Source organism: Rutilus rutilus (genome assembly GCF_951802725.1).
Source record: "Rutilus rutilus genome assembly, chromosome: 24".
Lineage (NCBI taxonomy): Eukaryota > Metazoa > Chordata > Actinopteri > Cypriniformes > Leuciscidae > Rutilus > Rutilus rutilus.
In genome coordinates this window covers 27,673,985-27,688,707 of record NC_140228.1, presented here as the reverse complement: position 1 = coordinate 27,688,707, position 14,723 = coordinate 27,673,985, and the positions used below count along the sequence as shown (strand labels likewise).

At 36.7% G+C, this 14,723-nt stretch overlaps 2 protein-coding genes across 4 annotated transcripts in view; one reads left to right on the top strand and one right to left on the bottom strand.

Annotated features, from left to right (window-relative positions):
• fars2 (phenylalanyl-tRNA synthetase 2, mitochondrial) overlaps positions 1–3,487 on the bottom strand; it is a 148,976-nt gene extending 145,489 nt beyond the window's left edge. Inside the window, exon 1 of one of the 2 annotated variants that reach the window (XM_084398778.1) lies at positions 3,381–3,487. The gene's annotated coding sequence lies outside the window, so the exon portion shown is untranslated. The remainder of the gene's footprint in view (positions 1–3,380) is intronic. The other variant, XM_084398777.1, reaches the window with a different exon arrangement.
• lyrm4b (LYR motif containing 4) overlaps positions 3,421–14,723 on the top strand; it is a 73,657-nt gene continuing 62,354 nt past the window's right edge. For both annotated transcript variants that reach the window (XR_014626145.1, XM_084398782.1), the window contains exon 1: positions 3,421–3,725. Coding sequence is in view for 1 of the 2 variants with exons in the window: in XM_084398782.1 (XP_084254908.1) it covers positions 3,571–3,725 (155 nt within the window). In the remaining variant the exon portion in view is untranslated. The remainder of the gene's footprint in view (positions 3,726–14,723) is intronic.

The following is a 14,723-nucleotide window of genomic DNA, read 5'->3' as shown; positions in this document are numbered from 1 at the left end:
CAGCTTCATCGGAAGGTTATGATACTTGGTGACTTTTATGGCATTAGGTATATGTATGCAAAAAAAAAATTGAGGTCATGATCCGAGCATGCTAAGTGGTCGTAAAAAAAATAGTCACACTCAGTGCCTTCGGTCAAAAATGACCGACCCATAGGAAATGAATGGGAAATTTACAAAAACACAAAAATTCTCTGAATTTTTGTCTGTACAATCTACAAATCGGCCACGATTCTAAAAAAAAGTACACCGCAGTAAAGGGGTGACACTCTACAACATCAAGAGTGCAAAAAATTCACACCCACCCACACACACACACATAGAAACACACTTTTATACACATACACACCAATAAATTCAGATTACAAAAAATCTGTTTTGAATTTTTTAAAATCACAGCTTCATTGGAATGTTACGAAACTTGGTGACTTTTCTGGCATTAGGTATGTGAACACAGAAAAAAATTGAGGTCATGATCCGAGAATGCTAAGTGGTCGTAAAAAAAATAGTCACACTCATGGTCTTCGGTCAAAAATGACCCCCATAGGAAATGAATGGGAAATTGACAAAAACACAAAAATTCTCTACAAATCGGCCACGATGCAGAAAAAAAGTGCTCAGCAATGAAGGGGTGAAACTCTAAAACATCAAGAGTGAAAAACATAACATAATTAATAATTATAATTAAAATATATATATAATTAATATAATAATTATTAAAATTATTAAAATAATAATTAATAAAATGTTATAAACCTTGGCAAAAAGTATTATTTGACAATTTAAAAAAAAAATACAATCAATCCACATCTTAAAAGTAAGTAATTTGGTCCAAAAACAACTAGAATTCACAAGCATCTCCATTTAGAGCTATTACAGGCATCTAGTGGTAAACCCATGCAATAACATGATTTATTTAATTTTATGTTTAATAAATTGATTTATTTTTTTTATTTTTATTTTTTTTCTGAAAGCCTAGTCTCTATTTTAACTGAAAATACCGCATAGAAAAATAAAATAAAAAATAATAATAATTTAAAAAAAAAACCATTATTTTCAATGGCAAAAAATGGACTATAAATATAGCATAAATATTAATAAGTTCAATCAAATTGTCTCAAAATACTAAATTAAAAAGAATAAATATTATAGAACAAAAATAAATTGCATTGGTTTTTACTGGGATGGAGGAAGTTTCATTTTTAGGTGTCCGGTCACTTCTGACCGGGAAGGCACTGAGTGTGACTGCTAAACGAAGACTCTCTGAGGGTTAAATTCGATTTCGATTCGACTCAATGAATATAGATTTAATACAAATCCTATATTTATAAAAAAGAACAGTGAACATACGTTTACAAGTGGTTAATTAATAAAAAGAAATTAAGAGCCACAAACCTGTATATTAAACTCGTTTTATTTTTCCAACTCTATATTTCAAATGCATACAATGTATAGACAGGATTTTCACATGCCTTGATCAAACAGGATCAGATTATTTTATGTTTAAAACAAACATAAAATCTCACAGCATTAGCTGTAACAGAGGCTGCAAGCCTATGAACTGTGGAGGAAGACTAATACTGGCTTTTGGGTGATCGATAAAAAAATAAAAAAAATAAAAAAAATAATTCATGGCCTTTGAGAATCGATTTTGAATCGACCACATTTTAAAAAACGATTAATTGAAAAATCTATTTTTTTTGCCCAGCCCTATGGTCAGTCTTTATGGCTTAGATGCAGCCGATGCAAAGCGGCAAAACAAATTGTCTTTCATCGCCACTAGTTCTCTGACGTCGACTTGGTGTGTCACGGCCTTAAAGACAGGCCTGTAATGCACAACACAACAGCATAGCAGATATAAACCCCACCACCATCTTTCTTAACCTCCTTACCAGGATTTCTAAGGTCATAAGATGCACCGATATGAACATTTTGGTCAATACTGATACTGACAGGCTAATTCTTTATTTGAAAGTCGATAACCGATATATTGGCCGATATAATTTTTGAGGGCCAGGTTACAAAAACAAAAGTCTCACGATTTAAAAGACATGTCCCAAGCACACAGTTATGATGATGTTCTCATTATAATTTTATGTAGGCTATATGACGGCACATTCAAAACCATCATGGCAAACAGTGCACATCTGAAGAGTCTCAGCTGAAGGAAATAATCCATTATTTATCGGCTTTAATATAGCGGCCAAATTTTCTTATTGGGCCACAAACGATAACATTAAAAATGAACATATAGACTATCGGCTGATACCGGTATGGTGGCCGATATCTCATGCATCCCTAGTCATAAAGAAAATAAGCTGCTGCTAAGTAGGGATGCACCAATATTAACATTTTGTCCGATACCGATAACCGATATTTCTTTATATTTGAAAGCCGATAACCGATATATTGGCCGATAAATTTAAATCCAATTTTTTTTGTAACTTGAGAGCCTGATTACAAAAACAAAAGTCTCACCATTAAAAGCCTATGTGTCACATAAATGTGTAAGATGATAATTATTGCACACAGAGTTTTGAACTGGGGTTTTGCGAACCCATTCCCATCATGAGATCAGCCAATAGCAAACCACAACCATCCAATCAATTCCCCACAGACAAAATCAAGCTCCGCCCTACATTTGTTCTTGTTCGAGAAGCCGTTGCACTTGGACATACATCACAATACGGAAGAAAAGACTATCACAACTTCTGTTTAATGACAACTTTAAGCAAGTATTTTAGGTTATACGAGTTTGGCAGACAGCATAAGTTGGGAACCCCTGTACTAGACCATACAAACTGGGTTTCAACTTAACCAAAAATGTTGCGCTTCCGTGTTCACTAGACTCGCGTACGGAAGCCAGTGATTGGTAGTTTATAATATTACAAATATGGATGACAGTAACAGGTTAATGAGACCAAAAACATATTAATAATTGAAATTATACACACAAAACGTCAGTTATTTCCATTATTATATCACAAAAGTTCACTGTTCACACACAAAAGTGCTATTTGTAACATGTAAATATAAAAAGCAGCAGTGGGAAAACAATAGTGAACAGTAAATCTAACACTATCACATAAAATCACATGATGACTAAGGATAAGTCAGGATAATACCAATATAAACAACAGATATATCGTTTTTTTGTTTGTGTGAGGAGTTTCATTGAGATTAATCTGCTCAGACTCATGAACAAGCTATAGCTAGCCTGTGTAATTTATATTCAAACGGACAACTTCAATACTGACAAGCCACACTTCAAATAACAGCCGCCAAATGCTCACACTGACAGTAATTCTCACGTCATAATTCACAAAAACAGAATAAATGTGTGCAAATCAGCGCATGAAACTACAGAACAACCCCTCACTCACCTCTATCTGGAAGCGCGTGCTGTTATTGAGACGACTGCTGATGTGCCTGATGCATATAAACAACACATCTCATAGTATATATTAATTTATAACACTGTATTACCTTATAATATTTTACTTATAAAAAAAACTTTATCAATTAAACTTGAAAATCAGCTTGGCTCGTATATTTTAACGCCAAAGAGCGTGTATGTGTTCAGGCGCGCCTCCTGTAGCTGTTCTTGGGTCCTTGCGTCGAACTGACAGCTCTGTTTCCATAATGGCGGCGTCCAGCAGAGAGCATGTACTTTCACTCTACAGAATGCTTCTGAAAGAGAGCAAGAAATTCCCGTCTTATAATTACAGGTAATGACACGAATTTACATGTGTTTATCAGCAGCACAGGCTCGTGTCATTTAAGTAATAGTGTATGTGGCTCGTACAGGCAGATCCTGGCATATTCTTTATTATTTTGAATCAAATTAATCTCAATACATTCTTAGAAGATATGAAGCATGCATTGCATTATATATTGAAATATATGCAGCCTTGGTGAGCATTAGAGACTTCTTTTAAAAACATAAAAAAAGAAGATTTTTTTTTTAAGAAGCCTCTTCTGTTCACCAAGGCTGCATTTATTTGATCCATTTAATGCAATTGAATTGTTTTATATATATATTTGTTCAGCAATCATTACTCCAGTTTTCAGTGTCACGTGATCCTTTAGAAATCACTCTAAGAAGAAACATTTATGATTGTTATATCAATGTTAAAAACAGTTGCAATTTTTTTAAGGATTATTTGATGAATAGAAAGTATTTTTTTTCTAAAATATATTAAACAAAAAAATACTTTTATTCAGCAATAAATTGATCAAAAGGGAAGGTAAAGACATTTATAATGTTACAAAAGCTTTCTATTTCAGATAAATGCTGAAATAGATAAACATAGATAAAATATATATTTTTCAAGATAAATTTCTATCCATCATTAAGAGACACAACACCATTTTCAACAAAAAAATTGAAAACATTTGTATGCATTTTGGCTGTTTATTTACATGATAACAGTGTTTTTGCGGTCCTGAAAATGCAAAATGTAGAAAACAGGTTTCAAAGTGCAAGTTTTTGAATACGATACCGTTATCATCAAATTGCAAAAGCGTGAATCTGTGAAAACGGTGAAGGCAACAATACGCATGTGCGTTACGTGTTCAGTCTGTAGGTGCGTAGTGTTTCTTTGTTCATCACCAACTACTGGCCTGGCAGCAGAATACAGATAGTTGTTGTGGATCCATGCGAACGGGAGAGTTTGGACAACGTTGTCGTCTGTACTCAAAAAAAATGTAAAGGAGAAACTTTTCCGTTTTTAGTACATTATTGTCTTGTAAACGTACCCTAAGTCTAGGCCAAAGTGCAAAGGTGTCAAACCCTGCTCCTGGAGGTCCACAGTCCAAGCCCTAATTAGAAACCTGAACATGCTAATCAAGATCCTCAGGGTTTATAGAAATCACAGTCAACTCTCCAGGAGCAGAGAAGGCTGTACAACCCTGAGTCTTTTCGCCCCAGGTTAACTGTGTTGATCAAGGGCACAGTGCTGATGAATCAGCTCTTGCAGGGTTTGAACCTTTAGGTTGCCTGTCCAGACCTTTAACCACTTGCATCACCACTCGGATTTTAATAGTATGTGAAACCGTATGCAGTGATACATTATTTAAATGGCCGTATTACAAATATTTGTGGTCTAAAATTATAACATTTATTACCAATTTTAATATAATATGATTTTATTATTATTATTGCACTTTTAAACACGTTTGTCAGTGAAGAAATTTAATCAGTAAAGAAAGAGATGAGAAATGTGATGTCCTGGTTGATATTCTTATGTCACAGTGGAAAAGAAAGGTCAAGTGCATTGCTTTCTGGGATGCAGAATCTCACACCGTGTGCTCTGTTGTGCTTCTGCATATTATATCAGTATATGCATTGATATATGCAGTGCAAAGTGTACATACTGCAGAAAAAGTATGAGCAGTTTGAAAGCGTGTCATTTGAAACATCCCCTGCTTCTCACCTCAACACTTCATCTAATATGGGAAAATCAAGCCATGTTCAGATATTCTATCATCATCATGGTGCATTTATATTACAAACAGCTATAAAAGGCTTAAAGTGTTCACAGAATAACAAGCTGACAGGCAAAGGATCCCACCCACTCAGTTTCCATAGAGCTTTGAGTCTCCAGTGTGATTCTCCTTAAAGTCTGCCAGCGTTCGTGTTAACAGGCTTAGAGCTCTTACTTTTGTAATCCTTTCGGTTTGCCTGCATACAAATATTAATATTAATGCAATTCATTAATACCTCATTGATGAAACATTTTAGGCAGAGTGGATTTGTGCACGGTTCTTGAATAAATTCATAAAGAATTGAAAGCCACAAGGGGCCTAATTTACGAAAAGAGAATTAAGTGAATTGATATGCGAGTTATTAGACAGTATTTTTGATTTATTGTGTATGTGATGTCGAGTAGACTGATATTGGATGTAATTGTGCATGTTACAATGCTCACATAAAGCCATGGTTCACCCAATAAAGACACATTTTAATTGCTGGGCGAACTATCCCTTTAAAGTTAATCTTTAAAAACACTAATGATTTAATAACACTGTTAAATGTGCATTATAATGCTTAAATTCATTTTTATTTTGTATTATTATTCATACAGTAGAATTTGAATATCGACCATTTATCAGTTATTGGCCTAATAATATAAAAACAATTATTGGCTTATTATTAGCCAGAACTTTATTATTAATGCATACCTAAATCCATTGAATCCATGAAGTGCATTAGGCCAGTGGTTCTCAACTCCAGTCCTCGTGACCCACTGCTCTGCACATTTTGTATGTCTCCCTTATTTAACACACCTGAATCAGATCATCAGCTCATTAGGAGAGACTCCATGAACTGAACTGAGTGTGTCAGATAAGAGAGACCTACAAAATGTGCAGAGCAGCGGGTCCTGAGGACTGGAGTTGAGAACCACTGCATTAGGCATCATTACAAATAACAAATAATACTTAAAGGGATAGTTCACTTAAAAATGAAAATTCTGTTAAGATTTACTCTCCTTCAAGTTGTTTCAAATCTGTATGAGTTTCTGTCTTCTGTTGAACACAAAAGAAGATATTTTGAAGAATGTCGGTAACCAGACAGTTGATGGACCCCATTGACTTTCATAGTATTTTTTTCCCCCTATAAACTCATACAGGTTTGAGTTTGAGTTTGAGTAAATGATGACAGAATTTTCATTTTTAAGTGAACTATCCCTTTAATAGTTCTTAAAGGGATGGTTCGGAGTAAAATCACCCTAGGGTCCTTTGCACCATGACCTCGAGCCAAACACCCTCCAGAAGCCTTTTTTCCCTTGGTCGAACATTATTAAAGTTAGAGCTTATTTAGAGATATCAGCCGGATGGTTTAGTGCAGGCGCTAATGGATCCAAGGCTGTATCTCGTAAATTACCCCACTAATAATGCCCAGAATGGTACCAAACTTCTACAGTAGTACAAATAGGTTCTGTACTCATAAAACGAGGCATTGGAAAGTTTGTAAGTACATCAGGAGTTTATTTAAATAACACTTGCCTGACGGCTAATGCTACCGCTAACCCGGACGTCGACATTCTGGGCATCATTACTAGTGATGTAGTACTCGAGTCCGGTCTCGAGACCGATTTCTGCTTTCTCGGACTCGACTCGGACTTGTTCTTACAAAGACTCGGTCTTGACTCGGACTCGACCCTTCAAAGACTCGGTCTTGACTCGGACTCGGCATAGGCGGTCTCGTCCCATCACTAGTCCACTAGAATACATACCACTAGAAAATTTTAATTGACTGTTCGCAAAGACCCGCCCCCCTTAGTTACTGTCGTTATGTCCGACAAGCTACACCGTTCTCACGCCACACCATGTTCTCACGCAGAAAAAAAAAAAAAAAAAAAAAAAAATGTTCTCACGCAGTGAAAAATACATCGCGGAGCAGAGAGGAGACTGACAACACGCTGACAGACAGGACAGACCAGGTTACTTTTCGGTTACTTTTGAGGTTACTTTTGATATTAAACATATTAAACAAAGTCTTGCCTTTCAAATTTGGTCATTTTTTAAAAGAAATTTAAACAATAAATACCATTTTGTGGCTCTTAAATGTGCCGTGACAGATCGCTGTAGAGCATCAGTTAAAGCTGCTCGTGAACCGATCTTCCAATTAATTTATAGCCTCAAATAAACATGAACAAACATAAGCAATGTTGTTTTAACCACGGCGTCAGTACACTCCGTGTTTCAAGTTCAAATCCTCCCATGTTAACCAACGGACTCGGTCTCGACTCGGACTCGACCCTTCAAAGACTCGGTCTTGACTCGGACTCGACTGAATTTGAAAACCAACGGACTCGGTCTCGACTCGGACTCGACCCTTCAAAGACTCGGTCTTGACTCGGACTCGGCATAGGCGGTCTCGTCCCCATCACTAATCATTACATTGTAAAAAATTTGTAACACTCCCAAATCAAAAATTTCAATTGACCGATAACATCTAAATTTTTCAATTGGCCCAAGTGAAATTCTGTAAATTCTAAAATTAAATGTACAGATTTTCACTTGGGCCAATTGAAAAATTTAGATGTTATCGGTCAATTGACATTTTTACGGAAGCCCTGAAACGCAACGTAAAAAAAAAAAAAAACGTAAAAAAAATTAATAAATTCTAGTAGGCCTACGTAAAAAAAAAAAAAAAATCCGTAAAAAATAAAATAAAAATTCTAGTATTTCGAGATTAAAGTCGAAACGTTTAGAGAATAAAGTCGAAACGTTTAGAGAATACAGTCGAAATAGAAGTTGCGTGTGTGTGCATTCATAACGGCGCGCGTCCACTGCGCACAGGGCGTGTTTCCAATTCTGAATTTTGTGTGTGTGTGTCTGTGTAAATAAATGCACTTGTGAAGTGGAACTGCCTCGGACATGGATCTACACAAAATAGTAGCTTTTTACTTTTATCTGGGCTTTCAACAAAAAGAAAATTCGAGGTGCCAATCTACCAACATGCATTATCATGGCGTCACCTATAGACGAGCACAGACTCCGCCGGAGTAGGTTCACAATCTGATCGCAACTTTATGTGGCAGTGTTTTTGACGTGTTTTCGTGCTCGTCTATAATAGGCAACACTATCTGGGTCGAGAACACTTAACAGTATCCGCGCTGATTCCCTCTTCACCGTTCTGGATACATTTTAGGTGCATCATTCTGTATCCAATCATTTGGCCGGATCCCGTTATTTCCTCAGATATAAAGCTGGCTACCTCCATCCAGTCTGAAAAGTGTTTTCGCCTGTAAAGTCTATTCCGGCGCAGTATATTTTGTAACGTCCTAAAACAAATGGTAATGCCATGTTAGATTAGCACCTTTAAAAATATTACGACTTTATTCTCGTAATGTTTCGACTTTAATCTCGAAACATTTCGACTTTAATCTCGAAACGTTTCGACTTTAATCTCGAAACGTTTCGACTTTAATCTCGAAACATTTCGACTTTATTCTCGAAACATTTCGACTTTATTCTCGAAACATTTCGACTTTAATCTCGAAACATTTCGACTTTAATCTCGAAATGATAGCATTTTTTTTTTTACAGAAATTTTTTTTTTATTTTTTTTTACAGATTTTTTTTTATTTATTTTTTTACGTTGCGGTTCGACTTTAATCTCGAAACGTTTCGACTTTAATCTCGAAACGTTTCGACTTTAATCTCGAAATTATAGCTTTTTTTTTTTTTTTGAATTATTATTTTTTTTTTACATTGCGGTTCAGGGCTTCCGTACATTTTTGATTTGGGAGTGTTACAAATTTTTTACAGTGTAGTGGAGTAATTTACCAGATACAGCCTTGGATCCATTAGCGCCTGCACTAAACCATCCGCTGATATCTCTAAATAAGCTCTAACTTTAATAATGTTCGACCAAGGGAAAAAAGTCTTCTGGAGGGGGTGTTTGGCTCGAGGTCATCGTGATTTTACTCCGAACCATCCCTTTAACAATGGCCATCATTCTTGAAACATGAGTGAAAGAAACTCTAAAATGTTCATTAAACCATTTTTTGCCTGATCTGTCACAGTGATGACGAACGGTTACGAACAGTTTACGCAGACATCCGTTCTGCTCATGTTTCATTAACTACGGCCATTGTTTTCAGTGTAACGTTGGCCGGTTTAGCGAGAAAACCAATGTGCACGGTGCTTTCTAACTCTGTAATATATAGTCTGTTAAATTATTCAAGGCTTTTTTTTTTTTTATGCAGATGGTAACTCATATCTGGCGTTTTTGAGATATGCAGTGTAATACACCTTCAAATGGGATTTTTTTGGGGTTGTGGTTTGAGCCGTGCGTGTGTGTGATCTGAAATGTACGCAGGAGGAAAGAAGTGAGAGAGAGAGAGAGAGGTGCAGGGAGGGGAAAGAGTGAATGAAATGCAGGACAACTCAGAGCGACTGCGAGATGATTGAAAGCCGGAAACATATCAGTCAGTGAGAGTGAATGATTGAGAAGGGAGGATGAAAGAGATGTTGATTTTGACGGAAGGTAAGAAAAATATCAGATCTGCCAAGAACGAAGATTCACAACACGCACGCAGAGAGAAGGAGAGGAAGCACATTTTCTCCACGCTACACTGCAGAAAGTAGGGCACCTCTTACGTAAAGCGTCTTCCCGTTAAATATATCCCTCCCCGCGGTCCTGAGCGCCACGCCAGTGCGGAGCGATGACGACAGCCATTCAGACGCTCACGAGAAATAAAGCTTTAAAAGCTGAAGATAAATAAGTGATCAGGCATCACAACACACGTCTTCTCACGTCTTATCGTCTCATCTCTTCTTTTTCTCTCATTTCTCCTCCCGCCCCGTTTCTCATTCTCTTCTTATCCTGCTTTTTGTCTCTTGTTCTTGTTTCTTCTGTTCTCGTCTTGTCTTGACTATTTTCTTCTCTTCTTTTTTGATTTTTACATCAATCCTTTTCTCTCCTTGTCTCGATTTATTTCTCCTCTCTTCTCATTTTGTTTCTTTACTTCACATCTTCCTTTTCTCTCCTTCCTTTAGTCTCTGCTTTTTCCTCATGTCATCTCTTCTTCTCTCCTCTAATTGTCTCTCCTTGTATCTCTTCTAGTCTCTTCTTTTCCATGTACGTCTTTTTTCACTTCTTATCTCTTTGTTTTCTTTCCTCGTTTGTTCTATCATTTATTTTACCTTCTGTCCTCATCTTGTCTTGTTTGGTCAAGACTCGTCTCTCCTTGGCTCTTTTGGTCTCGTATTGTCTCCTCTCTTCACTTCTTGCTTGCCTTTTATCATCTCTTCTTTCTCTCATTTCTCCTCTCTTCTCTGCTTGTATCACCTGTCTCATTCCTCAGTATATCTCCATATCTCTTCCTGCTTCTTGTCAATCCTTTTCTCTTTATCTTGTCTTATCATATCTTGCTTGTTCTTGTCTCTTCTAGTCTCATCTCTTCACATCTTGTCTCTTACTTGCTCATCTTTTGTTGTTTCTCTCTCATTTCTTCTCAAGTCTTATTTCTTCTCTCATATTTTGTCTCCAATTGCTTTACATCATGTTTTTTAGTTTCTCTTACTGTCTTCTCTTCTCTCTGTCTCGACCTATTTCTCCTTTTCTTCTTTCTTTGTCTCATCTTGTTTGTCCTTCTCCATTTTTCTCTCCTTTTGTCTTCTCTCTTTTGTCTCTTCTGTCCTTGTCTTGTTCCGTCTGGTCAAGACTCATTTTTGTCTCTCGTTGTCTCTTCTCTTCTGCTTTTCTCATTTCTCCTCTCCTCTCTACTCGTCTCACCTGGTCTCATTTCTCACTTCTCTCTCCTTATCTCTTCTCGTCACTCCTTCTCTGTCCTCTTTTCCTTTTGTTTCTTCTCATCTCTTTACATCTCATCCTTCCTTGTCTCATCTCTTCTTTTTTACATTCTACTGTTCTGTTCTCACCTCTTCTCACTGGCTCTTCTTGTCTTATATCTCTTTCCCCCATCATCTTGCCTTTTTTCTTCTTGTTTGTTCTCTTATTCAGAGGCACAGTTCTGTTAACACGATTTGGGCCACACTCATCATTTTTAAACTGTACTTGTGAATTTAATTTCAGGGCCAGGAAGCATCTTTAGCTAATAAAGCATGGCCCGTGTATTTACAGCTGAAGGTGTCATTAAATATTAAGCCATTATAATTGGTTCCACTTCACAGAACCATGAAACAAGTTGTTTTATGTTCTTTTAGATGCCTATTATTACTCATATTTTGTGTTGGTGAGGTGAATTAATTGTGTGTTTTTAACTGCCCATGGGTGATGCTACGCTAATTGTCGCCTACAGAACAAAATTTTGCTAATCTGCTGTGGTAAGATCTGAAGTGAGAGTTTCTGTTCATCCCCATGAATATCGTTCTCTCAGCTGCCCATGTGTTAATCACGCTCCCACCCACTGCATTCAGTCGGATGCTATGTTATGCTTTTGTTTAAGGTCAGCTTAACCATATCCGACAATATGACGCATTCGCTTAAAAACACGAGCGTTTTGTTGCTCAGTCACGTGCATCATGGCTCACATTTAAGTCTGGCTACTTGGCAGAGAGGATGAGTGTCTCTCTGTGGATTCGATATGCGTGATGCTCGATGATTCAGCCATTCCTACACTGATGACAAAGACCAACTGCTTAATTGTCCAGTGGCCCCAACCAGAACTCACCACAGATCTACAGATCGGTCTCTGTTTTCCTCTTGACAAATGCTTTGTCTTGTTGATGACCTTAAAGCCAGATGGCTGAAAATGCCGAAAATATCTATCAGCTTTTGCCTCAAAGGGATGAAATGAGTGGTTTATTATTAACCGAGTGTGTAATGTAATGAGAAGTGATGCAAACTGAAGTATTTGTTGAGCCAAGATGGCCTTACTTTATATAGAAACATACAAAGCCTTTTATTCTATTGTAATGTTGATTTGCTTCCATGCAAAAAAAAAAAAAAAAAAAAAAAAAAAGTGTCTGAATGTTATTTTTGAAGGCTGTAGCGACAATGGGTAGAAAGCAACCACCAACTAATCTTCTTTTTGAATATTAATTCAAATTCTCTACTTCTCGATGACTGAGGGGGGAAGATTTGTTCAGAACGTCTCATGATCATCACCGGTCTGACTAATTGAAGGAGCCCCCGGCACTAACACATAAATGGTCAATGGCTAGCTTTGTGGCCTACTATCTTACTGGTTAAGATAAAGACAGTGTCCGCACATTCCAGAGTCAAATCACCAAGACCAGAGCCATAAGTCACCCATCCCGGTGCCAGAGAGTCTGCAAAAGACCCTTTAGAAGAAGAATCGACACCAGCAGATGTTACTGAAACCCCCGACAACATTCCTGAACACTTCCTCATTAAGACCTCTGAACAAACAGAGTTCTGCCTCTTCACCAGAGAACTGATTCTTATCAATAACTATACATAAAATCATTCAAGAACAATTTTCAATGGACTCATGATCAAACAATCATGCAACTACCTAATCCTGGGTTGTTTCCACCACTTATATGTATATTTTAATAAGATAATATGTTTTGATCCCATTTAATTCAGGTAATAGTTATTATATTAACTATTAGAAGGAGTGAATGAATGAAAGTGTGTACTGTTTCATATCAATGCTATCTTACGAACACAACTAGCAAGATGGCTTGAATGATATCGGTGTAATATGTTTTGATCTTCTTTTAATTAGAAATCATGTCTAAACTGTGGCCCCTGTTCTCTCTGTTAGTAAGGAGAGCACAGATAAGCATGATTTACGATCAGAACTGAAAAGAACGTCACCTCCTAAATTCAGCCAGTGTCTAATTGGCCAGAACTCATCCTGGAGGTTGGACAAAGTTTTAGTTTAAAACCTTAGACCCAAAAACAATGCTCTCTCGCTGCTCTCTCGCTGCTCTCTCTCGCTGCTCTCTCGAAGCTCTCTCTCTCTCTATAGGAACCATGTAAACGCGCAAACGAAATAACCCAAATCAAGATCTGAAGAACATGGGTTAAATAGCTTCATTCAAGCCATCATCATCTACTCTCAATTTCCTTTCTTTTCTTAGTTTCATTTCTTTTCCGTTGTGAGTGTCGGTTCTAAGTTAAGTTTTGCGACAAGATTTCGAGCCACGTTTCTTCTGCAAAGCCAGCTTCAAACAAAGACTTTCATTCCGCCAGCACACCACGTGACTGACCACGTGATCCAGACATCAGGCACGAGGAGACCGAACGGACCGGGAAAACCCCTTTCACGCAACAAAAAGGGAATCCCCAAAAGCAAATACGCAAGTACCTCCATGCAGGCTAAAATCTTAACTGGTGTATTTATATAACTTTAATAACCTGCCTAAAACGATAGAAGGATTAAATTAATGATTGATGGTTCGTTCAGGTCATGTCTAGTGTATATGGAATCGTGAGATTTCATCCTTTCACTCTTAAACCCACTCTTTCCTCACTCTATCCCTTTCTGCAACGCGTATGAATGTGTGTGTGTGTGTGTTTGTGTTAGATATTAGCTTATGTGTTATATATAATCAATAAAGTATTGTTTGTATTTGAAAAGAGATTACTTGTGTATGTGCTTATCAGATTTATTGTCTTGAACTTCGATTTAAGTTACCTATGCTGTTACCCTTAATTTACTTCGTAATTTATTGTTAGCTGGGGATTGAGTCTTTCTTGACCAGGAAGATATTATATTTCCTAGAGTTAATACTTGTTTATGCTTTCTGTTCATTGGATGAACTGATAAAATGATCATACTATTGATTCTGCTACAGTAAATTCTGAAAATAATTAAAAATAATTAAAATATTAATTATTGGTCATATTCCGTTATGAATAATAATTAATAATATTTATACGTGGGCGTATAAACGCTACAAGGCCTATGATCATGTCAATCTTTTGTTTTGGCATTGCTAGGCATCACAACCTTCACAGAAAAGGAAATCATGCACTGCAACAAGCTCCAAAGAGAAATGTCAAACATAAATGTTCAGAAATGTATTGATTAAAAATGTACTAATATTTGCATGTTTTAAATCCGTTTTCTGTGTTTGGAGTATCAGGCTGTTAGCTTAGCAAAATGCTAACATTAGAGTTGAGTGAAATCAGCTTGTAGTTTTAGTGAAAATGCCAAATATATAAGACCCAGTAAGCAGAAAGCTCGTTTGCATGTAGAAATCTTAAAGTTAAAGTTGCAAACTGTTTTCTGGAGAATCAGACAGAGAAATGTCCATGTGAAGCTAAATTGAAG